Raw genomic sequence first — 26683 nt, 5'->3', positions numbered from 1 at the left:
CTATGTGCCTTTGCACAGTTTCCAGGAGGATCTGCTCTGTGATCTTACTGGGTACTCAGGTGAGACTCACTGGCCTGTAATTCTGCTGGTCTTCTTTTTTATTTTTTTTTTTTAAGATGGGGGTTTTGTGACTCCTTGATGCTCACCTTGAGACCTCTACAGCTAGAGTTTCCAACATGAGCTCCTTCTCCTACTGACTTTATGTAGATCTGTGAATAACCACTGCAGCTGAAGATAAGGTTACTGTTGCACCTGTACTGGCTATTTACCCCTAGAAAAGGACCCTTGCTGTTAGGCTAACTGGAAGACGCAATTTACTACTGTCAGCCCTCCTACTCTCACTGTAATTGGCTTGCACATTTCCTCCACATCTAATAATTGCTCAGCAAAGATTTTTCTAAAATTAAGATTTGTTACAGGAAGCTGCCAGTGAGTTAATTTAGTGATTCCCATGTTGCTTCTTGTCACTAGATTTATCATGAGGGTTTGCTGGCAGCCTGCCCATTTCTGTCTGTATCTGCCACCTGAACTCTCAGACTATGTTAAGGTGAGGCTGCTTTGATCACTAGCCATCATGTCACAAGAAAAACTGTCAGGTATTTCAGCCTTTCATTGAGAATTGTCTCATTGCCAGGAAGCTCTATTAACCCAGAAAGCTATGCCTCCCACCTACCAAACAACATCAGATAAATGATTTTTTTTTTTTCTGTGACTTAATTGCACATAGGAAGTCCAGAAAGAGAACAAAAGTTAAAGAAATCGCATGATCACAATGTTGACACTGCACATCCTTTGTTAAAAAGCAGCAACTCATAGTTTATCCCAGTGAAAATTATTGATGGATTTCATAGCTGGATTACTTATTTAAATTCATATACAGGCTTTCAACTGCTGGTTTGAAACCTTAAGTTGATTATCATGCTGCTTGACGAAACAGTTACAGAAGTTTTGAATAACCAGCAAATGAACTTCCTTTATCAGTGGAAAAAGAAGATGCTGGGCTTTGTCTAACATAATTCCCATGAACACAGCTTGTTAGAGCAATTAAGTGTTAGTCTGTACCGCACCTGTGCAAATGAGACCGTCATGTTTGTCACAGTCTCTGTCATCGCATTCACAGAACTCGCCTGAAATGTACCATTCTTGTGGTGAACAGATGCACTTTCCACAGTGGCAGGAACCTGAAATCACAAAAATTTTTACTTCCAGTCAAAGAGCACTGACATTTTCAGACTAGAAAATAACATCCCAGACACACACGTGCATACATACATACCTGCACATATGCACAAAATTGCTGTCTAAGAAGCTATTGTATGAAAGAAAAAGGCATTGTATAGAAGAAAATAATAAAGCTAAAAGCTTTTTGAATAAAAGGATTCTTTTGCGGTGAGCTACAATATGGTGGAACGTTACTACTAATGCTTTGATTCTGCTATTTCACTTCATCAGGACTCACATTTTGAAGCTTTCTGTTGGTTTCAGAGACCTATAATCAGGGCTACTCTTCCTGGCAACTGTTCTTTTTTTTTCCTTTGACTAGAAAAGCTCAAATTGTCTCTGACCTACTGTTACTGAAGGCAATAAAATTGTACTCGGGAAAAAAATTACCCTCCTTTTCTTAAGTCTTTAGGGATGAGTCCCCAAAAGACCAGAGGAACCAAAGATTAACGCTTAGACCCTCAAAATCCTCATCACTACAAATGAAGCTGCTCTTCCTTACATGGAATTACTAAATATTTGCTCTAGGTCAGAAAGAGCTCATATACATAACAGTAGTTCAGCAGTTTGCTCATTCCTGCAGAGTATCCCAAAGTCCCTTGGGATGAGTTGCTCTAGGCCTTCCCAGGGATGTGAGGTCACACCCCTCCAGGCAAAGGAGGGACTTTATGGTGACATTCAGGTGGTGCTGTAACCCACTAATCACCAGAAAAACCTCCCTCTAAGAGAAGACTCAGAGACCTTCCTACCTTCAGAAGAAGGTTCATGGCTATGAATCCTGGAAAAGGACCATTGCCCCCAGGCAATCATGTGTCAGGAAGCCTGCAGCCTCAGAAGACTGTGAGAGAGGCTTTTCTGCCACTGGAAATGCCACAAAGAGAGGATACTTCCTATTGGCTTTTTAAATTAAAAATAAAATTATTTTTGTGTTTATTGTAAGTTGACAAAAATTAAGTCATTGCATAATTTTAGAGAAATACTGTTTTAACTGGTAACATATGGAACATATATACAGGAAGAGCTAGTGATGGGAACATTTTGGGAGGGGAGTATTTGGTTAGGCATCTACTTTCTCCATGAGTTCTGAATATTGCTTACTGAGCCATGAGCACAGAAAATACTGACGATCCCTACAAGGATAAAAAACCAGCTTTGTATAAAGAGACAGTGGAGGATAGCACACATATTGCATGGTTGCTCTATATATGACCTCAGGCTGTGCCAGGGGAGGTTCAGATTAGGAAAAACTTCTTCAGTGAAAGGGTTATCAAACACTGGAACAGGCTGTCCAGGGAGGTGTTTAAGTCACCATCCTTGGAGGTATTTAAAAGACGGGTGGATGAAGTACTTAGGGATATGATTTAGTAGTGGACAGGTACGGTTGAACCTGATGATCTCAAAGGTCTTTTCCAACCTAGGGATTCTATGATTCTAAGAGCTGCACTAAGACATGGATAATTTAAACTGAATGTCTCTGTTTATATAAACTACGAAGTACTGACAACTGAAAATGACAATCAATAGTGTGAGAATTTTAGTGAAATTAAAGCAGTTAATAAGAGCATGACATTATAAGAAACCTGAAGTGATTCTGCATAAGCAAGCACTGATACTGATACTGCTATTGATGGATGCTCATAATGTTTAAAATTGTTTTGCAGAAGATACAGCAAATTTAATGCCAAGTCAACCAAGGTAGATCAGTTTCCATAATGCTAAATCCATTAGAGAGAATGAAAGTATCAAGTCTTTTCCCTGAACAGAGCATGTTGCTCTGGGTGGCTCCTCAGTTTAATTAAAATGAGTCTAATGAGTTGCAGGGTGTTCCCTGGGATTCCCGCCAGGTCCTCTTGGAAGGGATTTGGCTCATTACCTAGCCTATGTCCTGCATCATTACAGTAGCCATCTGCAGCTCTACATTTACTGCCAGAGAGGCAGCAGCATGGTGGATGTTGCTGTTTAACTTGGGAAGAGCTTTTACTACAGGTGGCATAGAGAGTGAGCCAAGATTTTGAAAACAGCCTAGGAATGTGGATGTCCAACTTTGCTTATATTAGCAGAGTGTAATTTTCTGAAAGTGTTCAGAAGTTATCTGCTGAAAACTAAGACTGCTTAGAGCCTATTAAATCCTACACACAGAAACTCAAGATCCCTCAGTCCATTATAGTGCTTGCATATTTTGGCTAGGTTTCCAGCAAAGATGGCATAATCAACATTACTGCAGAGGTTCAAAATTCATTTTCGTTTGACCAATAATGGTTATTTATTGCACAATGTAATGAAACAGAAAGAACAATTTGTCATTTTGGCCCCCAGACGGCACCAGTCTCACTAGCTATGAACATGGGGTACCCAGTAAGACATGCTTTCCAGACACATATCAAAGCAGCCAAAAAAGATCTGTCTAACAAAAAAAAAAGGGAAAAAAAAAAGGCTAAGTATAGAAACAAAAGTTACAAGTAATTAGACTTTTTGCCTACATGGTCAATGTAAAAAATGCACAGGGAGACAAGATTAAGAGAAGAAATGTTAAAATTTCTGCATTAAAACAGAGTAACTCAATTTCTCCAGTAACTCAGTGTCTTCTTACACATACACTAATTTACAGATTTCCACATCTGGAAGCTATGAGAAATAGTGCAACTTCCTCATTTTCTATGACGTTGCAACAGCTGGGGGAAAAACCCCACAAAATAAAATCGTGCAGTGGGGGAGAATTCTGATCAGTGGTAAAAGAAATGGAAGAAAACCAAGTTTTAAAACCCATTTATATTTCCCTGGCATTGAAATAAAAGTTACTAAAGGGACAACTGGAAATCTGCCTGATGTAAAAGGCTACTAAGTGTTATTTCCAGCTAGCAAGTTTCTTTCCTGTCTACAGAAGGGATATACAAAGAGAGGAAATGACGTCCAGTCAGGACTGAGTGCATTCTGGCATCCAACCAGACCCAAGACCATTTTTTTTCTATTGTCTTTCAGACGTATTATACACAAAAATAGGCAGTTTGCACTATGGAGAAGCTATAAAGCCCTCTTTCCAGTAATACAATTTCCTAGCCTGAAAGACTGCAAGGTAAGAACCTCAGAGAACAATTTTGGATAATTATCAAGATTCTCTAAATTTTATTCCTCCCCATGGCAATTTTTTATAGCTGGACTGAAACTGCTGCAACCACCTGAATAGAAAATAAGCAAAAGAGAAGGTTTGTGGGATTTCAGCATGGGGGCTGCAGATGTCTACATTTCCTTTGCTGTTGTGTTGGGGAGGAGGGCGATTAAGCATACCAAATGTTGCTGTTAAACACACTCCTCCACCTACTGTTGCCTGAGATATTACCTTTGCCACCTTGCCCACTGCAGTGTTACTGCAGGTAGTGCCTCTGTCCCTCAAACTGGGTGGAGCACTAATGGTTAGTTTATAATGTACAGATGTTCAATGCAGATCATCAGATAAATATATTCAGGAAATTATATACCATTAACAAATTTCATAGAAGAGCGAAGCTGCTAAAAATGTATGGCTATGGTATTTGACAAAATGGATTTAAGTGCATTACAGATCCAAATATAATATTCCTTTAATAATAAGTGCCTTTGAAAGAAAGGTTTACTAAACAAAAACCTACTGTGATGCACGTTAGTCTTCCAGAACATAAGGCATTGACATGGGGTAGCTCAGCTGTCAGTTTTTACCTTTCCCTGAGCATAATACTCCATCCGCTGACTCACAGAGACTTCTGCTGTCCTCCTCCGTCATGTTGCACTTCCTTGAATGCTGGCACAACTTTCCAAACCACCCATCCTGGCAAATGCATCGGCCACATGAGCAGATACCATGACCTGTAACAACACCAAGGTTGGTTATGAGCAAAACAAGCAGAAAGCAGTGACTGTGGTCACAACTGAGATAATCTTCAGACCTCTGTCTGCAGTGTGAACTGCATGCTGTGGAACGGTTGGGTGGCCTTCTTCAGTTCTCTCATTCTTGTTTTAAGCAGGTTGTCCTAGTGATGTACAGAAAAAATGTAGGAATGGCTCCCCTCATCCAAAAAGCTCACCATCAGCTCACCATTGAAAGTTCCCTAATCCATTGTGTACTGAGGTAAGGCACAACCACTTTCCACCCGTGCAGCCCAATGCTGAAGTCTCACCTGCGTATCCCATACTGTCACCACAAGAAGCAGAGCAGAGCACAGGGCTGAGAGCCAAAATTTCACTTTTCAGCCTTGAATAATATTTCTGCAGCAGAGAATATAATTCCTTAGCTAATCAGTTTACTGGGCTTAAAAGAAGCAAATTACACGTATCAGTGACTTTTGTCCTATCCTACCTGCTATGTAGGGCAAGGAAGTTGAAATGAGGGGAGTGAGATAATTTAGGAACATGGGCCTGGAAGAAGGGAAGAAGCAGTAGGAGTATCTGGAAAAGCATTGACCTGTAGGATGCAGAGAAGCAAACCAGCAATTTTGCTTTTCTGATTTATGGGCTTCTCATGAAGCAACAGTGCAACTTGACATTGTAAACTGGGATCCAGCACTAGCAAAAGCCCAAAGGAGAGACAAACTTTGTGGTTTGCGAAGGCCAACAACTTTACAAATTTAAACTAAAAAATACTGCAAGTTCTAAAGCCTTGAAGATCATTTACAGTGATCTAAATGTTCAGGAAAAATATTTCTACCCCAGACTGTGACATATGCAAGTGACATATTAACCTATATATATTTAACATATATCACATATTACAGACTGATAACTAGCAACAATAGAAGTTTGATGCTACTTTAGCTTCTATGTTAAGCTGAGAAACAAGAACAATTTATACCACAATCCAAAATACAAGAGTTAACAAACAAGTATATAGAGTTTCCCATATATTCTTTCCAAGCACTATTTGTCTTATTTATTTTTAATTAGTAACATATAGATTAGATTTGAGAATAGCTCAATGACTGAAGAGTGTAATATAAAATTGGATGTCAGTGCTGTAAAACTATGCGTGGAGACAAAAATACTTGTATTCGTTTTAGCAGTGAATGGTAAGAAATCCATGATGATTTCACTGAGGAAACAGTTTTGTGTATTTTTCTTGTATAGTCATTATGATTTACAGAATGCAGAGACTGATCGTATCTGTAAAGCTTTTAAACATATCAAATAAGAAGATAATGAATAATCTATAAATTTACAGCAAAGAGTTCACAGTTCACCACATAAAATATTGACATGCATTTTCCTGAGACGATCATTCCTATCCTCCCTTGTGCCATATAAATCCTCAAAACATAAAGGATTCTTTTGTGTCAAGTAATCATAGAATCATGGAATGGTTTGTGTTGGAAGAGACCTCAAATATCATCCCTGCCATGCAGAGGGACACTTCCCATTGGATTAGGCTGCTCAAGGCCCCATCCAACCTGTCCTTGTACACCTCCAGGGAGGGGACAACCACAACTTGCCTGGGCAACTCATTTCAGTGTCTTACCGCCCTCAACATGAAGAATTTCTTCTTAACGTCTAGCATAAATCTCCCCCTTTCCAATTAAAAGCCATTCCGCTTGTCCTATCACTACATGTCCTTGTAAAAAGTCCCTTCCCAGCTTTCTTGCATGCCTCCTTTAGGTACCAGAAGACCACTATTTTACCAAATAGTATTTACCCCTAACTGACACGAGTTTGGGCAGCTGCAGTAATTTTGATGCCTCATCCTTCGGGATGGTGAGTATGCAAGTGCTTAGCCCAGTATTTGGTAGCTCCTAGCTGTCTTCTGTACTTGCTAGCCCCTGAAAAACTATTTTACATAATTCAGTTGGGGATGTCATCCTTGTAGAGGCTCCTTGCATTTACCTGAAGATGTTCAAACAAGCTGACCAAAAGGAAGGGCCAAAACCTTATAAGCAATTGCAGTTGAAGGTAGTATGCAAATTACATTATAAGTGTCCCAGTTTCATTTTGATGAATCCCAGCCTCTCAAAATTATAAGCAAGAGCAGTAACAAAAAGGTTCTGAGTATAATTCCCTCAATAGAGGAGAATAGAATTCAAGAATAGAGTAATCATGGAGCAAAGGGGAAAAGAGAAATCTCTACTTGAAGAAGTCCAGCTCAACTGAATTGGCTAACATAATAAAATACTGATTTCACTGTTCAGATTGGGCAGATTTACTAGAGAGCATTTATCTATCATCAATTCAGATTTAACACAAAACACTTAAAACCACAAACAAATTGCATATTGCAATGGGTTTGAGACTACAGATCTTTATTCATAAAAATCTGTGAACATTTATATATATAACAGAAGGTTTTAAACATTAATCTCCTATCAAGAAGAAAGATTCTGATGGAGGAGAGGCAAATGAGAAAAAAAGATGATGCTAAAGAAACTGTCACTTTGTTTAAAATTATCAATAGATTCAAAATCCGCATGGTCTAAATGTGAAATATAAATGCAACAACAAAGAAAGCTATGACAGGTTACTAGCCGATGTCCGTTATAAAACAAATCAACCCAAAGCAAACCAGGCATCAGGATGAATTATTTCTTACCATGCCTGGAAATAAAACTGTGCGGTTCCATTTAGGAATACTTATGCAAATATTGTCAGACTTCCCAAAAACCTTGCATGACGGTTTTCTAACACAAAAGGCATTATTACACGGGAATGTGAGCATGATGAAAAAGGTGAAGTAATCATTGCAATGGAAGCTGGTTCTTAGTTATAGACTAACTGATTATAACCAGATGATGTTCACAATGGACAAATTGAGGCTAGCCCCAAACAAAATTTGGCACTTCAGGAGAACAAATTTCTCTTACATAATATTACCAGATATAAAAATATTGATTTGGCTGTCCTGTATGAAGAATTTATCTGATAGCTCGACATTCTTCCACAGTAAGAGAGAAGTCCATCTAGGTGTAATGGTGGAGAGATTCTATGAGTTACGAATGAGAAGTTTGTACAGTCAAAGAAGAAAAGATGAAACAGATAGTAACAAACACAACTGAGAATATTTGTTGTGAATAAAAAGGACATCATGGGGAGGAGATAGCAATAGTTTATACCTGAATGAAATGTATGAGAAATATGAAATGTCTCATAAAGAAGGATCTCTGATTTAGAACAATACAGTAAATTAAACAAATACTTCTCTCTGTATTTAAATAGAAACAGGATTTTCTATTTTTTATTACAGGATTATGATAAGAACTTTCTATTGTATTCTTAACATAAAATAATATTAAACAACACCTATCTGAGAAAAATATTTATACTTGAGCAGGCTTCATTAATCTGCCAAGACATGGCAAAAGAGTTAGTAGAAACATTACTGGATCACTGATTTTTAGTTTTAGTTTCAGTTTATTTTTTTATTTTTATTTATTTTTATGAAATGCAAGAAGAATGCCATAAGGCTAGAACAGTTATGATGACTGCAGTTAGAGGAACCTAATATAAATATGAAGCAAAATACTGATTGTCTATCATATTTTTGTAATAGATCACCTAGTATTGTCCTAGTCTCATGAAGGTGGACTGTGGTTCCAATTTGAGCAAAGTAAAAGGCAGGCAGTTCAGTAAAAACTTCAAATGAAACTCTGAGGTGAAAAGGGCTAATGCCATTTTCATATAAATATAACATAGAATCACAGAATCACCAGGTTGGAAAAGGCTTCTTGGATCATTGAGTCCAACCATTCCTATCAACCACTAAACTATGTCCCTGAGCACCTCATCCACCCATCTTTTAAACACCTCCAGAGATGGTGACTCAACCACCTCCCTGGGCAGCCTGTGCCAGTGCCCAGGGACCCTTTCAATGAAACTTTTTTCCTGATATCCAATCTGAACCTCCCCTGGCAGAGCTTGAGGCCATTGTTCCTTGTCCTGTCCCTTGTCACTGGGGAGAAGAGGCCACCTCCCTCCTCTCTACAACCTCCTTTTGAGTAGTTTTAGAAAGCAATAAGGTCTCCCCTCAGCCTCCTCTTCTCAAGGCTAAACAACCCCAGCTCTCTCAGCTGCTCCTCATAAGACTTGTTCTCCAGCCCCTTCACCAGCTTCATTGCCCTTCTCTGGACTTGCTCCAGAGCCTCAACATCCTTCTTGTGGTGAGGGGGTCAGAACTGAACACAGTACTTGAGGTGCAGTCTCACTAGTGCTGAGTACGGGGGGAGAGAAATGAGTAGGAGAGAAACAGGAGAGAAATGAAGAAGAACAGAAATAAGTAGGAACATCGAGAGAATTGAAGAAACGCACATTAAAGTTCTGCAACTCGTGGCTGGCTGAAAGAATTTCAAAGATTTGTATCTGCTTAGCCTACTGATAAAAAGAAAAAAGAAAGGCTAAGAAGTGTTCAGGCAGGATCAAAACTGCATTTCTTTGAAAGTACCAGAATGGGTACTTGGAAGCTTTCAAACAAGAGTGATAACTATTGGAACACACTTTCAAGTACTGCTGGCATAGGCTGCACATGTCTTAAAGTCTTCAGATCATGGTCTTCCTAAAGACAGCATTGGCTGCACACAATACACAGTCTCCAACACAGGGTATATTGTAATGCCTATTTATAGCCTAATAAATAAGGTTCAACATATAAGACTCTTTTGGATTTGCAAATTAACATCTATTAATCAACTTAAACATCGATGCATTAGCAATTCTCCTACTGCTCATTTCAACAGAAAGATCAAATTAAAATTCTTTTACAAACCTAAATCATATTTTATGCTATCTGAAGATTTAAACAACCTGTTTTCTCTGTGCATCAATGTAAAATCTCGGTTTTTCATATAGCTGCACAAATGTCTGTGTGGCCAGGACAGAAATCTATAGTGAATTTAAAAGAACAATTAGAAAATTAAAATTAGCTATGTAAAACTAAATTAATACAGAATATACCATGCACCTTAATAACTATACTGGGTACATTAGTCAATCCCATATCCAATTCAATGCCTATTTGCTGCCCCTGGATGTGCCTCAGAGCTAGAATGAAGTAGTTAAGAGCAACACTGAATCATCAACTCTCTACTTAGTGTTGGCTGAAACGCTAAATAAGAAAATAAAACCCTAAATCCCACTAGCTTTATGTCACTGTAGACTCTGACTTCTCTAATACCTAATAAAGTCATTTTCACATTCTTTTAGCACCAGTTTTACCCAGTAAGCATGTGTTTAAACATTTTTTTTCCCCAGGAGTATCAATTGCATTTTTCAATTGAAGATACTACAATAACAGTTCTCTATTAAATAGTACAAAAATATGTGGTGAATTCTGTAACTATTATATGTATTTTAGATTCCTCAGTCTAAAGAATGTGGTACCTGCTCTGAAGATTTTTCAACAGAAAAGATGAAACACCTGTTGGGTATGTAATAAACTATTATTTTAACATAACAGGAACCACAGAGAGATTATGGGTTTGATTCAGAGGCCTAGAGCCATATGTCCTTGATATCCCTAAAATATCAAGGATATTCTCATGATGGTGGCAGCTGTACAGGCATCCCTGTGTCTTGTGGAGCCAAGCTGGGGTCTGGCAAGGGGAGCCTTGGGTGTCAGAAACCACTTAAGCTGCCTGACTGTAGGCAGCTGAGGACTTTAAAATTGTGTTCCCTGTAGCCTGAGAAGCCACGGTAGAGCCAGGACTTGAATTGATATTTCTGAATTTTTGGACTAGTCAGTGCGAGAAGCTGTCTTCACTTAGGACATAGGCTGGTATTTTCTCTTCTAATTTACTTTTTAGGTACATTAGGGAGTTCCATAAATGTCTTATATACTTCTGTTTCTGTAAAGTAACATTGCTGCAAGAAATGAGGACATTGTCTCACAGCAATTGCACCATAATATTAATACTTAGCTTTGCTTAATGAAGCATATCATTAATCATAACTCTCTCATTTTTGTGGTTATGGTCTTATTGGTCCTCATAAGAACATGCTATCTGAAAATATCATGTTTCTGCTTCAACAAACAGATGACACAAATAAATGTCATTCACAACTTCTATAGCATGAGCCTAAAACTTTCATTAAAAAGTATCTGTTGCTTATCTTTATTGTATAATAATGCATAGTTGCATTCAAAAAAAAAAAAAAGGAAAGAAAGACAGTACTTCCTCTGAATCAAATTACTTAGCCTGGCTGGATAGTAATGAACATTTTCTATTCAAAGGCCATGTCAATTAGGGGCAAATTATACCAGCCTTTTGAGAGGGAGCACTTCCATTCCACATCCTGGTAATGAAGATTCAGTCTCCGTTTTAAAGTTTTAAAACATTAGAAATCTGATAATTGTGACTTTAAGTATATGCATACCTTCTAAGTCACAGCTTTTCTCTTTTGTTCCTTGCCAAGATATAGAGACCTATATTGGAAATCTTGAGATTTGTGCGAATGACGTATAAATTGTGTAGGTAAGCACCCAGAAGAAACACTAGGATGAGGTTAAAAACATGAGAGTATTGATAAACAACACATACAAAGCAGTAAAACTGAGGAAACTGTTATTTACTCAAAATCAGAAGGCCTGCACTCTCATAAGTACAGTGACTTTCACGAGGACTTCCCAGAAGAAGAATGTGTGCTCAACAACAGAGGATGTCAACACTGACACAGCACATAATTTGTGTCAGTCCTTTCCTTGTGAATCCAACAAGAATAGCATTGTCCCAAGAATGTTAAAAAATGAAGCACAGACAACAGGCCCCAGATTTGCTTGAAACTTGAAAAGATGAAAGCAAATCATGAGTCAAAAGTATCTTCCTAACTGTTGGGTCCTAAACAATGTAAAATATGTGCCTTAAAACCAGTTTGTTGTTATCAGTGAAGAAACTTAAAGACCTACTGAGAACTTCATAGGTGCTGTCTCTTGCCCATCTTGTGTGTCACACATAAGTGATGCCGATAAAACTACTTACATCCAGACACTTAGAAGCCTGTAAGTAGGCCTAAGATCACAAGTGAATGAAGTTAATGAGAGAAGCTGTCTGAGCAGTAAAAATTAATTTACTCAGGGATTTTATATTAAAGTTATTAACTTCCCGTCCTATGAAGTCACATGGAGAGTTTTTGCTGCACTGGTTTCCTATAGATAGAGGAGAGAGGTGTGAAGGCAGACCTCAGTAAGGAGGGAAATATTAATTAACTCAACTTTTCCTCCATGAATAAATCAGCTCCTCCAGGCTTTACAAGCCTTTATAGAATCATAGAATAGTTTGGGTTGGAAGGGACCTTACAGATCATCTAGTTCAAACCCCCCTGCTATGGGCAGGGACACCCAAACCTCAAACTAATGAGCTTGCATAAACGAACAAAAAAAGATAGCTGCATTTACTCTTTGATGTGACGTGACATTGCACAACTGCAATCCCTGTGGTGTTAGGATTATATTTCAATGCGCTGTGGCCAAATCAAATATTTCAAAAGTCATAAAAGTGAATTTGGTTACTTGAAAATAAATGAATCATGCTTCTGAAAGTATTCTATTGTCACAAGTCAAAGAACTGGCTAACAGGGATGATCAGAGGCTTACTTGTTTCTTTAGTGTTAAGGACAGTGTAAACATCCATAACTATTAAACAGGGCTCATCAAAGCTTATTATCTAACTGTTGGCTCACTATAAGAAGCACAGACTGAAATGGTGATATAAAATAAAATGGGAGCATCCCTAGAAACATTTGAAGGCCTTGCTATCGTTACCTGTTATGTGTTTCAACCTTCACAACTTTTGTGGAGCTTCAACCATTTTTGTTGGGTGTTTTTATTGTACAGTTTTTAAGCAGCATAATTGTGCACCAATCAGTAGCATGCAGAGAGACCCAAAGGCCTTCTGTTTTATTCCTTAAGTGGGTGCTCCTTTGCTGTGACAAGAACTCATAGGCAGCCCAATAATCATGCAGTGAACAAATCAAAAGGAATGGAAGTAAAAGCATTATCAAATAAACTTCAAATTGATGTTTACTGTTGTTCTGAATTCTTGTTGCCTGCCTGCCCTCAACTCTGAAAGAGAGCAGAATATAATGGACAATAGTCAACCTGTTGAGGCGGAGCAGGCAACGATGACATCTCTGAAAAACATGACTGGACAGTGGATTCAGTATTGTTTGCAGTACGTGAACAAATAACGCTTAAAATCTCAGGACACATCTACACCTAACAGCACAGCCATAACCTTAGAGGACAGAGAGAAACGTCTCTCGCCAGGATACATGATAAGGAAATGTCAAGCCTGGTGCACACCAGTGACATAGCCTTGCCAAGAAAGGACTTGTGCTGGCAAACTTGTGATTCTCCAGTCATGTGTGTGCACATTTAACTTGCACATGAAAGAATCAATGAACCAAGTGAAGGCAAAGATAACATGATGTTGAATATTACTGTGGGCATGCAAGACATGGACCTGTTAGGATGGATCCAGAGGAGGACCACAAAAATCATCAGTGGGCTATAACGATTCTGCTGTGAAGAAAGCTTGAGTTATGGCTGTTCAGCCTGCAGAAGAGAAGGCTCCGGGGATAACTTGTAGCAGCCTTTCAATACTGTAAAGGGGGCTTTTAAGAAAGACTGAGTGAGACTTTTTTACCAAGATCTGTACTGACAGAACAAGGAAAAATGGTTCTAAACTGAAAGAGGGTTCACTTAGCTTGGACATAGGGAAGACTTTTTTTTATGTTGAGAATGGTGAGACACTGGAACAGGTTACCCACAGAAGCTGTGAATGCCCCGTTCCTGGAAGTGTTCAAGGCAGGGTTGGATTGAGCTTTAAGCAATCTACTCTAGTGAAAGATATCCCTGCTCATGGCAGGGGGACTGGACTAGGTGATCTTTAAAAGTCCCTTCTGAACCCACATCATTCTGTGATTCTGTGAATCCATTTCTATTAGAAGAGTGGTGTGGAATCTGTGCCAAGCCCTCCTGCAACCTCTCTTTATGGAGGTGTAATGTCTCTATTCCTGGTACTGGTGCAATGGACAGCTGAATTTTTAAGCGTACTGAAACATGGTAATAGGGTCTCACTCAGTTGTACACTCATTTATTATATCTTTTGCTTCGTGTCTTTCTACCATCGTATGGACAGCTGGTGTGGAAAGCAAGTTATTAATCAAACTCTGCTGGGCAGAGGAGGCCAGTTAAAATTCTTATTCTAATCATTTAGGCTGTCGTTCAGATTTCTCACTTCAGCATGCATTTAGTCTGAAAACACTAGTCTTCCTATTAAGGAGTAATTACAACCAAATCTAAAATAATCTAAAAATATCTCAAATTATATTTAGAAATATAATAGAGAGAACATAAAATAAATTATCAAAAATATGAAAAAATAATCTGCCAATTATTTACCACTGTAATCCCGGCAGACCTACTGCAGAAATCCAACAACTCTTAGAGGATGGTATTAACAACAACATTACTCCTAATTGTGAAGACTAAAACTCCAGAGACCAGTTTCACCTCGCCAAGTTCAGACAGCACAGTGTTTTTAAATTAATTATCTAGTTTCTGTCACTCTCTTTGGACAAAGCTGTTTAGACTAAAGGGAGAGACTATTCAGGTAACAGTGTGACCTAGAGTATCTCCAGCACAGTAAAAAATTGGACACCAGTTGAGGTATTGAGGTGATTATTCATTCAAGTTTGAGATGCTCTAGCATGGTTGGTTCCCAACTACTTAACTTATAACAAATATGGCCCAGCTTTTCATTGTTTCTGTCTGCTTTTATGTCCTATATACAAAATTAAATTTGAAATTATTCTTTTTCTACACATTCGTATTATCGAATTACACTGAATGTGTTGAAATATTATCATTGCTGGTTTGTCATCTGAACTAGAATTTTCCATATATGCCTATATTCTTTATAGCAGACATCTTGAAGAAATATTCCACAGTCAGGGTTTTTTATATACAAAAGCATTATAAAACATTATAAAGCAATTTTTTTTTCTTGCATAGAAATAAGGAATAAAACGTGTTATTGTTCATACCAACCACTATGTTCATTTTATAAATAAAATCAATAAAATCTAGAAAGAGAGCATTTAGGACAAATACTACACAACTGTTTTTAAAATACCATAAGGTATGCATGCATTTACATATCTAAAACTAGCTCTAAATACGGCTTAACACCAACAAACATTACTGAAATGTCAAAAAGTGGGATTTTTACTGTCAACATGAAAATAAACCATCTGCCTTTACAATTACTATGATAATATATCCCTAGCATTTCAGATTCCTTCATAATATGTTTTTACTACTTTTGTAAAAAGCAGACATATCACTGTCAGTGAATATGAAATATTCAGAAGTATTGCTGGTCATTTTAACTATTAGCTATACTACAACATTCTCAATAAAACACAATTGTAAAAAAACACAAAGTAAAAATTACCTAATATTCCAGTTTTTCCTTTAAGTGTCTATATTCTTCTCTAATGAACACTGATGGAATTTGGGATATACTACAGGACTTACATTTATGCTATTCAGTGTATTTAATCTACATCACTGTTAGTGTATCTGAAGTTTTAAAATAAATATTCCCTAACATTCAATAGATTATATGAGACATGATATGATACAATATGATATGATATTATATGATATGATATATGATGAGATCTGAGATATGGTATATGATACATGTTATATGATATATGATATATGACATGATATGATATGATATGATATGATATATGATGCAATATGATACAATACAATATGATACAACATGACTTTTGTTGTGTGAACTCTTACCCCCACAGACATCACCGTCCGCATTCTCACACTGTCGGTCATCGCATTCACAGTTTTTGCCATGAACTCTGTTGTCTCCTGGAGGGAAACAAGTGCATTGGCCACATTCACATCTACCTGCAAGAATAATTGTTAGAGTCATGATTTCAGTAAAGTAAAATAAATGAAATAAAAGCCCAAACTTATTTGATACCCTGCCCTCCCAAGGAAAAACTATAAGTCACTCCTTATTAATTAAAGTATGCACATAAACACTACCTAAAAAATCCCCAAACCTACACCTCCTCCATGGCAACCAGAGGCAAAGTATATCACTGTTATAAATGTTATATCTTGGTGGAAACAGCAAGAAAAAGCAGTCACTGGCATTGTATGCTTTTCATATCTCAACTTTGCATAACAGAGCTATGGCACATGTTTAACTGCATAATTAACCTCTATGATTGATCTAAAATATTTAGCACATACCTCAGAAACTCCAAAATAAATGTGATTAGAATTAAATAGTCTATGCACAGAGCTATCTAAATACTCTCTATTTATGTAGAAATATAGCTCTTTAAATACTCTGTCAGGCCTTTGGAAAACAAAAATTCCTATAGTTTTTCTTGTCTAGACACAGGCAAATGAAGTCAAAAGCACAACCTCTGTCAGAGTCTTCCCTTCCATTATCCTGTTCCCAGGAGAACTCCCAGAGCTTTAAGGGGAGTTCCACCCCAAAGTCCTCAGGGCAGTGCATATTAAAAACAACAAGATCAGGGACAGTCTTACATTGCATATGTATGAGAGAAACTCAGTCCAGGGTAACATTGGTTTTATTTCCTAACTTCTAACAGTTTTCCTCTGTATTTTTAGGTTTTTTAAATGTAATTGTACTGTGGGAGTGGACTAAATAAGACACACAAAAATGAATACATCTGATGGGCTTGGGAAAAGATATTGTGTGCAAAAAGGGGCCACTACATGCATGGATTAAAATGTGGAAAAGCCTGTTCCTCTTGATCTGAATTAATCACTTCATAAGTGAGACTCAACCTGGACCTGGACACTGCTACTACTGAATGCAGAACCCAGATTTACAGTACGAGCAACTACAGCTACAAACTAAATGCCCTCCAAGTACAGCCGCTCATTATGTAACCAAATAGCTTAGCAAGGGCAATATTTTTTCACCATTTGCTAAAATATTTTGGTGAATGGGAAAGGGCTGCTAAGGCGAAACTTAGTGGGTCTTTTCTAACTGTAGGCTTTGTGACAATAAAATCTTTTAGGTAAGCACACTGCCAGGTTGTTCTTATTCTTTTTTTTTTTAAAAAAAAACCCTTCTAACATAAATTTGTTACATTTGTTTGTTTGTTTTAAAAAATGGTCTAATTAAGTTGGAGCAGGGGGGGATCATATTACTCATGGAAATAATTCTTAGTTCATTTTATAGCTGCCATACTCTTCATCTTCCCAGGCACAGACAGTGCAACCTGAGGATTCAGAAGCCCCCATTACGAACAGCAGATAGATATCTGATGAACAGGACCCATCTGTTGTGAAGACTCTATAATATAAACAAAGGAACCGTCTTTAACTGTGCTATCCTGCCCAGCTGATGCTATAATGAGGAGGATGCGTGAAGGACAATAGCATTGGTTTAAGCAAGTTGCTTTGAAGAGAGGAATCAGTAGAGATGGAAAATTCTGCAGAGGGACAAGCTAGGAAGCTTCTTTACTCCTGCATGTTCTGTAATTAGGCATTGCCTTCTATAATGCTTAATTTTATAAGTCAGAATGACCTGGGACCCCAGTGGCTGGGCACTTGCACTGTAACAGGAACATGTTCCTCAGTCCCTGCTGCAGTTAATATTTATTCTTTTCGGTTAATGTGCAATACTTTTACCAGCAGAAAACACTGAGGAATGTCCCACCCCCAGGCAGATAGAGCACATATTTGTCATGTAATAGACAAGCTTAGGTTGTCCCCTCAGAAGACAGCACAAAGGGGATTTAGGCCCTACTTCCTCAGTCTTCTCATTTTAGCTAACGAATAAAACACCAAAACATATATTCAAAAAGCCCAAATTCCTTGCTGGTATCTGTGCCTCAGAGATATTGTTTTGGCTAGCTCCCACCTAAGCTTGGGGTATGACTTAGATCCTCTGGCTGAGGACCTGTGCAGAACTGAAAGTCTCTTGAAAACAGACACAAAGTGCTCTGAAAAAAGGATTTTTCTGAATAATTTCTTTACTTTTAAATATTCAAAGATAAACTTATAGTAGTTTAGTACACTGCTGCTGAAATTAATATTCAAACTGTTAGTTCATCATTCTTTTCATTTTACAGAGGTGACAAAATCAGCATTAGAGTTTAGAAGTTACTTGAGAGGTGGCACTAAATAATTGCAACTTTGTACAGGTTTTAAAAGTACATTTTACCTCCAAAGTACTGATATCTTGGTTAGATTATGTAAGGTGGGCTCACTGTGCAGATAATTTAAGGGAGAACTAAAGTCCTATTGCTTCTCGACAGAGGTAGCAAATACAAACTTATATATATTTGCTACATAAGAGGTAGCAAATATAAACTTTAAAGGCTCAATTTCTCACCAGATAGATATACAAAAAATTAGTAGCATTCTGTAACAACAAATTTCAGGTTGCTTCCCTGGGAAAATCAGGACAAGATATTCACAGGGTAAGCTTGCTTCAACTGTACTACTGTTTTGTCAGATCTATCTGCCAGTGAAATAACAGAAGCCAAACCTTATTGTGTGACCTTCTTCTTTTAGTTATTGTGATAGAAGACTTACCATAAAAATTCAATCATTCAAAAGTAATTTGAAGCTCACATTATACTGAAAAGGGATCAGCACTTTACTAAACATACCCTTTCTTTGTCTAGAATAATAGGTTTACCATAGCAACCTGATTATAGAGGGAAAGCTACTGCCAAACACATCCTAAATTCTCTTTAAATTCCAGGGCACACAGAAACAATTAAACTCAGGAGGTCTCTAATATTCTGCATCGTGTCAATAGTGTGTGCATGAGCTAGATTTTACGAGTAAAAAGAAATAAGTTCACGCCAGACATTTTATAGCAAGTGTCTTCCTCTCCTCCTCACTAAACAGGGAGAGTAAATTTCATCGTCTGATGACTTCAGAAGTAGGAAGCTTTATGATGGATGTTGTATTAGCTGTTAGCATTGAAGAACTTAACCTACTTATTGCAATGCAAGTTTAAAAAAATAGAATAGTTACGCAAGACATTTATTGGTCTACAACCTTAGTATTTCCTCATATTCTTTCCTTCCATTGATGTTAATAGGAGCATTAACATATTACCAATAATTGTTAGTACTTGAAGACTGAAAAAAGATCAGCTTAGGTGGGCTTTTTTGTTTTTAAAGGGAATTAAAGTACCATAGCTCATTAAAACACATATATTTGTTAGATAACTGACTTTAGCTTTTTATTTTATTCACTATTTACTATAATAATGTTTCATTCCTCTTGTCCAATATTTATGAATGCATAACTGAAGTAAACAGTGCCTAGACTTATAGTAAACCTTCTCCCATGCAAATTGCTGTGACCATTAGCTGCATCAATCCAAACCAATTCCCAGGTGCCTATATAGACTGACCAAAAGTCTCTTTTATACAAGTAATTCTCATTTTAAAACACTGTCTTAGAAGAATATAATTTGCATAATAAAATATTTTTACCTTGTTATTGCCAGAAAAAATATCAGGAAGAAAACCTATTTTACATTGAAATAGCTTTCAGTATAAAAATAAACCCAATATAATAAGATGTACTCCATTGTCTTTTCCTGTCTATAACTCTACAACATAAAGGATTTTTCTGTGCATGGTGCTAAATTTTTATCTTCTAAATTAAAACCGATAAATAAAGTAACTTTCTTTTTTTCATTTAAATATTCAAGGAATACAGGGCAAAATTGTACTGAGTTTGTGGCAAAGCAAACCAGGTTCATTGGTATGTCAGGAAGACAGTGTTTCAGGCAGGTGATAAATAGAAGGGAATGTGCCTTTAGGAAGGACTTTGCTGCCCCATATCTGTGCTAGGCTTAAAATCTGAAAGCACTACCTATCACACACCAATATTTCTTTGTTGTCAAGCAATCTCAGGCAGCCTGATCACATTCAGTAAAGCTGCTGTGTCTATCTGCCAGCAGAACCCATTTCATGCTGGTTGGGAACAGATGGTCTAAAATAATGTTCAGAAATGGCAAATCAGCAAAGAGGTATGGGAAGATTTGTACAGGAGATCCCAAAGGTTCAGGGACACTGTGGGGAAAGCAGATGTGACTTAAGGAAGTAATAGGATGCAGCAGCTTCAGATAAGGAGAAGGAAAATTCACTGAAAATTCACTGAAGATTCAGCGTATATTTATGTTGTGAAAAAAAAATTTTACTCTTTCAAAATAAAGTTTTAAGAATTTACGTTAGGGAAGTTCTGCTTGTCTCCAATGCTCCAACATGTCTGAAATTCTGTGACAGAGCAGCTACTGGCATAAGTCTTGTGCTACCTCTTCAGTGAAAGGAGTTCAACATCTACATGGAGAAATCACTTCTCCTGCTGGACTTGAACACTCTTTTCTACACTGCAGTGCTATTTTACTGTCTCATAGAAATTAAGAACACCAGAGCCCTTAGATGTGGTTTGCCTTCTGTACAGAGCACTCAGTTGTAGCTGCAGAGTGAGGAAGGTGCACTGGGCTGCTCATCAAAACACATTGAACTTTATTACATGTACCAATATGAGTTCATTCTTGGTGACCAGCGCAGTGATAAGAGCAGAGGCGTGTATGAAATGTATCAGTAGTGTGGCAACCTGGCTTGGTTGTGCCCTGCATTTCACAAGTCTTTGCAGGAAAATTAGAAAGCCAGTAGCCCAGGAAAGGACATATTGCACAGCAAATTCCTTGCATTTGAAACATCAGACGGGAACACTGAAGTTTTTGTATTTTGACTGAAGCTACAAGAACCACAAAGGATTTATTTTCTTTTCTTAGTGTGCACAGGATTATTGTATTACTCTTTGGGGATTTGGGTTAGGGGCCTTATTTTATAGAGATCTTCTGGTGAAAATGGGGTTCCACACTATGTTCAAGCAACAAGCCCTTTTTTTTCTTTCTGCAGCATATTGTGAAAAATAAAATTGTGTATTAATTTCCTAATACTTAAGAAAAACCTGTGCTCCAGACATTACAAGAGCAGCTACTTGTTCAGATTTGGGCTGTGAACTAACTTACTGCTTCTAAATCAATACACAGGAAACAAACATGCTTTAAGTCTCCTCATAAAAAAGAGATTATTTGCAGCATGACTGACCCAAGACCTCAACTAAAGATATAAAAGCTCCAGAGAGAAGATAGCTGAATCATACAGACATAAAATGAAACAAAAATTGCTTTAGTAAATCTAAAGTAATTTCCAAACTTCAGATTTTTAACTACATTTTTTTCAAGAATTTTGTACACTGAAGCAAACTTTTAGCAGCAAGCTCTGAGATTTTTATTTAAACAGTACCAACAGTAGCTAAAAGATGTAATTAGGTTAAATATCTGTATTTTCCTTAGACTTATAGGCACCTCTCAGCTGCAATAATTACATCAGCTATTATGTCCAGTACTATGAATAGAGTTGAAGGAACTGCAATCAACTATTATTGTATAGCTATATTACACACTTAAAAGTCTTTTAAACTGATCACTTTTTGTTCCAGATTGCATTATCTCACCTTAGGCCCATATATAGCTTCAAAGGCCATGGTGCTTTCACTAATTGCTTATGTTGATATACCTGGTTTTTATTTTAATTTCCATAGCATCATTAAAAAACCTACTCCAACTCTGTGTTAAGTGCTCTGTGACACTGCATCATCCAGTGCCATGTGGAACACCATAGTCCTGTGTGAAAGGACTGGAAACGGGTAGAAAGGCTTCACAAATTATGTGCAGTGTAGGAAGTGTCACAGTGGTTCTGGGAAGTTCACTGTGTACAGCTTTTCTCATGCTTTTCCTTTAGAAGAATGTACCTGAAGTCCCATGTCTGTTCATTACCTACACTCAGTGTCTTGCAGTGGCTGTTGGTATAAAAATTTAGCCTAAGAAAAACAACAGAAACTCATAAATGAATAAACTCTTCTGTTACAGCTGCCTGAGACTTTCCACTATTGTATGTGTTTCATGAAGTTGTTCACTAGAAAAAAAGTAACAAGCTGTCCTTCATATAATAAGTGTGTGGGTTTTTTCTCAGACAGAATATGTATGTTTCCTTTAATATTTTTAAAACTGAATTCCTTAATAATGTGAGAGAGTATTAAAAATGTCTGACAATTTAGATTTTCCTTAAGGAATAAAAAAAAAAATGCAGAAAACAAATATCCCTTAGATAAAAATCTTGGAGAAATAAAAGATGAATATGTTATCCCAAACAACAGAACTCTCACAACAACAGTAGCAAGTGAATATCCAGGACTCTAAGAGCAAGTCTTATGCAACAGCAATTGCAAATGGCTGAGACCTACCCCCCCGCTTTAGTACATACAGCATTTATGACTGGAAGCCTAATTGCACACTTGGCATATGGCATCTGAAGTAAATGCTCTTCCTTTGTGACAGCCTAATAGCGAAATACTTCTTTAGATAAATCCACTCAATGGCACCACTTTACAGATTTAGCATTAGATAGTCTTTTACAGCTCTTTCTGATCAGCACTACTGATTTGTAGCTTCTTTTCCACTTTGCTTTTCTTTTTTTTTTTTTTTCTCTTCTCTCTCTCTTTAAACAGTTGGGTAAGACTCACTGCCGTGCTGCTAGTTTCCTTTTCTGATTGTTAACTTGTTGACATCTGCTATCATCATCAAGCCGGCATGTCTCCTCCATCTGCCTTCTCTCAGTAGCAGCGCTTTGAGGATACGCTCCTTGAAGGTTGCTATAGTGTTTCAGCGCAGCTAACAGGGAATTTCTAGAGGAGTTCCAGAAGAGGAGTCATCGAGAACACCCCTGTCCACTTTGCAAGAGACAGATTTTAGTCATAGACTTCACTTTTCCTAGTGACGTCTTCCTCGGGTCTCCGGCTGGGGGCACGCCCTTGCCAAATCCTTCACGATATAAAGAGGACAAGTAGGACTACAAAGGCAATTACTTCTCTGTTCCAAAAAAATGTGACAGTCAATGTCACTGTACAGAGAACAGATGTGTGAAGAAGACAAGAAAGAAGGTGGCAAAATGCTTTCTAAAAAAATGTGTTGTTAAGGCAGAGAACAGTGGTAATGGAAGAGGAAGAGGATTCATCAGGGAAAAAGAGAAAAACTAGACAGCATGGCAAATGTCACTCCAAAGATGTAAAAATCCTAGAGTTCAGCAAGCCATCATCTGGGGTTTTTTTCTACCCTTCCTCCCCTCTTCTCTCATACCAACAAAAATATCTTCCATCAGCCTCTTTCTTTTTTGCTTTTCTCTCTATTTTTTTTCTATTTCCACTTTCTCCAGTGGGCCCTACCGTCCTTTAAAATCTTTCACTGTTGGGTACTGAACATTTTGTACTTCTAAAAATCACCTCATCTTTCAGATCACCCCGAGTCACTTTCTCTAGCTTGCACTGCGATCTGTCTTCTCATCTCTTTTTTGTTCTTTCCCTTCAAGATGCTTTCAATAACTCAAACTATCAAGAAAACTTACTGTAAAGGGATGCCGATAAATCAAGTAAAGGATATACTGCATTCTACTAAAACTAACATTTTCTCCATAGAACACGAAAAATGAAGTATTGTCTTTGATTTAAAGGATAATACTTTCTTGAGAATGATTTTCCTTCACCTTGACAACTATCAGGAAAAGTAAGTCTCATTTCCCTTTCAGACTATCCAAATGTCTGATGCTTAGCATAAGCTGCTGTACAATATTTTCTAGCAAAACCCAAACATATTAAAGAGGCACAATCCAACAGCAAAAGATAGATGAAACACAAGGACATTGTTTAAGAAGCTGTGATGTCTTTTGAGCCATTTACGGCTTTATACATTTGACTGCCTTATCATCCAGAGGATTGACTGCTTACCCCTTTTTTACATGATCTGCCATGTAATGAGTCATAGCACTAATTCCACAGAGATATTTAATTTGCAGATTAATTTATTAGAAAATGTCAGCTGCTTTGTGGAAGTTTAATCACCAAAATGTAACCTTGTTCACTTCCTGCTGATGCCTGTTGTTTATTAGGTAGTAAATTTCAAGATATTTTAGGGTTATAATACAAGCCTATCTATTACAACATTTAAAATCCTAGACACTGCTCTTTGAAGCTTTAGCCAAGATTAAAGAGCTTTATAATGGCAAAACAACAATATTAAAAGATTCAACTGCTTAGCAACCATCAATATTATTTGCAGATAACAGCCTGCTAAGTTCAGAAACCATGGCAACAAATGACATCACACTCTATCTACCTTATTGATTAGCTTTCACCTCAAGACTTTTTCCAGAAGTGAAAGGCACTACCTAGCAACTGCATCATCTACTGAGTGGTTACAGGTTAAAATGCTCTTACCCTTCACTGGTAAGCAAATTCTTCCTTGTTGTTGCCAACTGGCCAGATTGCACAATAGCCTCTTGTTACAAGGCTCCCTATTTTCTCTGTTGTAAAGACACTGCCTTATGGCTCCTGAAATCTTTGCCCCAAACGTAATTGCATCTGTGAAATAACACTTCTTCCTGGTGCCCAAAAAGGTATGATTAAAGGCACAATTGTAGCAGCTTTTAAAATGCAAACTTTCTCTTTAGAAAACAAAGCAATCCTTCATGTTCTCACTCTCTGATTAAGTCTTCATTGCAGATAACCCTGAGTTTACAGATTTCAGTAAGAGTACAGAGCAATAATAAAGCTATGAGCCAAGAGTTAGCAAAGGAGCTAGGGACATTGTGTATTACCCTACAGGTGTACTTGTTTAAAATTCTTGAAAGTAATGCCTTCATTCACTCATCTGTTTGATAGGACCCCACGAGCAGGCAAAGGGACTCTCTGTTAAGACTCAGTTAGAGAGAACGGGTATATTTATGAGCCTTACATATTTATATTTAGCTTCCTGTTCAAAGGACCAGGATAAAACCCAGTAATTAAAAGACAGCAGTTTTCAAGCTAGTTGAGACACATGCAACAAGTAATTAAAGCCTATCAGTGAGGTCACGCTATTCGTGCTACAAGAAAAGATGGGTTTGTGATCAGTATCTAAACTTTCCTGGCAAAAACAATAGTAGTCTGAAACATTAAATTTAAGGCAAGCTTTTAATTACTTAATTCAAGCAACTGCTATGAAGAGCTTAAGGCTGAAACAATTGCCTACGTATTAATATTAATGTTAGTTCTGAAAGCAAATCAGGTTTATAGTGTATATTAGGGCCAACATTTCTGGAAGGATCATCGCTAAATAAGGCTTATGCTTCTGCCAAGATTTGTGCTTCAACTGGAACTGACCTTCATTTTGCCAGTCATTCACAAGCAACAGATTTAACTGTGCACTTCAGTTGGAGCTACAAAAACATGCAGTCTCACCACAAGGATACCCACTCCTTCTCTACCACATGATCTCAGTTCTGACCTACATTGCCATCAGCTACTCTGTGTCTGCTGTCAGCGGGACAGTCCACTGACAGTGATGAAATGTGTCTGGAAGAGCCTCAACTTTTGGTTAGTGTCACTCATTGAAGAGGGGAAGAAGAAGTGCCACCTATGAGCGAAAGGAGTGGAAATTAGGGACCAAGAAAGCATTTTTCACATCAGTGCAGGGATTGCTATACTACCACACAACATGGACTTTTGGGAGTGCCAAGGAAGTATGTAACTCATAGTTCTTCTTTAATTCCTCTCTCAAAAGAGGGTGGGAGGGGGAAGAGTCCAACAGTCCCCAGAAAGCATTAGAAGTTCTCCAGTGACGAAGAATTGAAAATACATGGCCAATCATTAGTCCCTTGAAAATTTCAGTCAATATGATTTTGAATAAGAAACAGTCACATAACATGTCAGTCATATGCTGGATATTAAATATTGTATCTCTTTTGGTTTAAGGATATGGCTAATCCTTTTTTGTCTTTAAAAGTCATGGTTTAAAAAGTGAGAATTTTATCAACATTGATACATGGAAAGATTTAAGATGAAAACAAGAACAAAATGTCAATTTTTTATAGGATCAGAAACATTCTGAAGACAAATGAAGCAAAAATAGAAAAGCTAAGTTCTATTATATAAATCAGAGAGTAAGAGGATCTTTTACAACTGATTAAAAATGTTAAGACTGTAAAGCCTGATAAGTCCTGTAGAAAATTCTATGCTAAATTGAAAACATCTATCCTCTTCTGTTTTGGAAATAAGTATAGATATTACACAAATATTTGTCAATCTCCTCAGTTATCATGGAAGAACACAAAAACAATGAAAAAAGTTCTTTCTACAGACCAATTGCTTTATTGAATATTGTAAAAAATCATCAGAAATGACTGGCTAAATAAAGCAATCCTTTCAAGGAAAAAGCAGTATTTACTGCAACAGTTTTTAGCAAAAAACTGTCTGCCAAGCAAAAGCAGAGAATTTTGGACCTAGTCAGTGGACTGAGTGGTTTTATCTTTCTGGGTAGAGAAAGTGCATTAAAGCCATCTGCTGTAGCAATTTATGTGTCTTTTCTGCCCC

General features: G+C 37.4%; 1 protein-coding gene across 1 annotated transcript in view; it reads right to left on the bottom strand.

Moving 5' to 3' along the window:
* ITGBL1 (integrin subunit beta like 1) overlaps positions 1 to 26683 on the bottom strand; it is a 131854-nt gene that overhangs the window by 2333 nt on the left and 102838 nt on the right. Inside the window, exons 8-10 of the mRNA XM_069879218.1 lie at positions 15983 to 16099; positions 4915 to 5061; positions 1068 to 1181 (exon numbers count right to left, since the gene is read on the bottom strand). Of these exons, the coding sequence (XP_069735319.1) occupies positions 1068 to 1181; positions 4915 to 5061; positions 15983 to 16099 (378 nt within the window). The remainder of the gene's footprint in view (positions 1 to 1067; positions 1182 to 4914; positions 5062 to 15982; positions 16100 to 26683) is intronic.

Source organism: Phaenicophaeus curvirostris, chromosome 1 (assembly GCF_032191515.1).
Source record: "Phaenicophaeus curvirostris isolate KB17595 chromosome 1, BPBGC_Pcur_1.0, whole genome shotgun sequence".
In the NCBI taxonomy this organism is placed as follows: Eukaryota; Metazoa; Chordata; class Aves; order Cuculiformes; family Cuculidae; genus Phaenicophaeus; species Phaenicophaeus curvirostris.
Note: the sequence above shows the minus strand (reverse complement) of the source record. Positions and strands in the feature narration are given on the sequence as shown.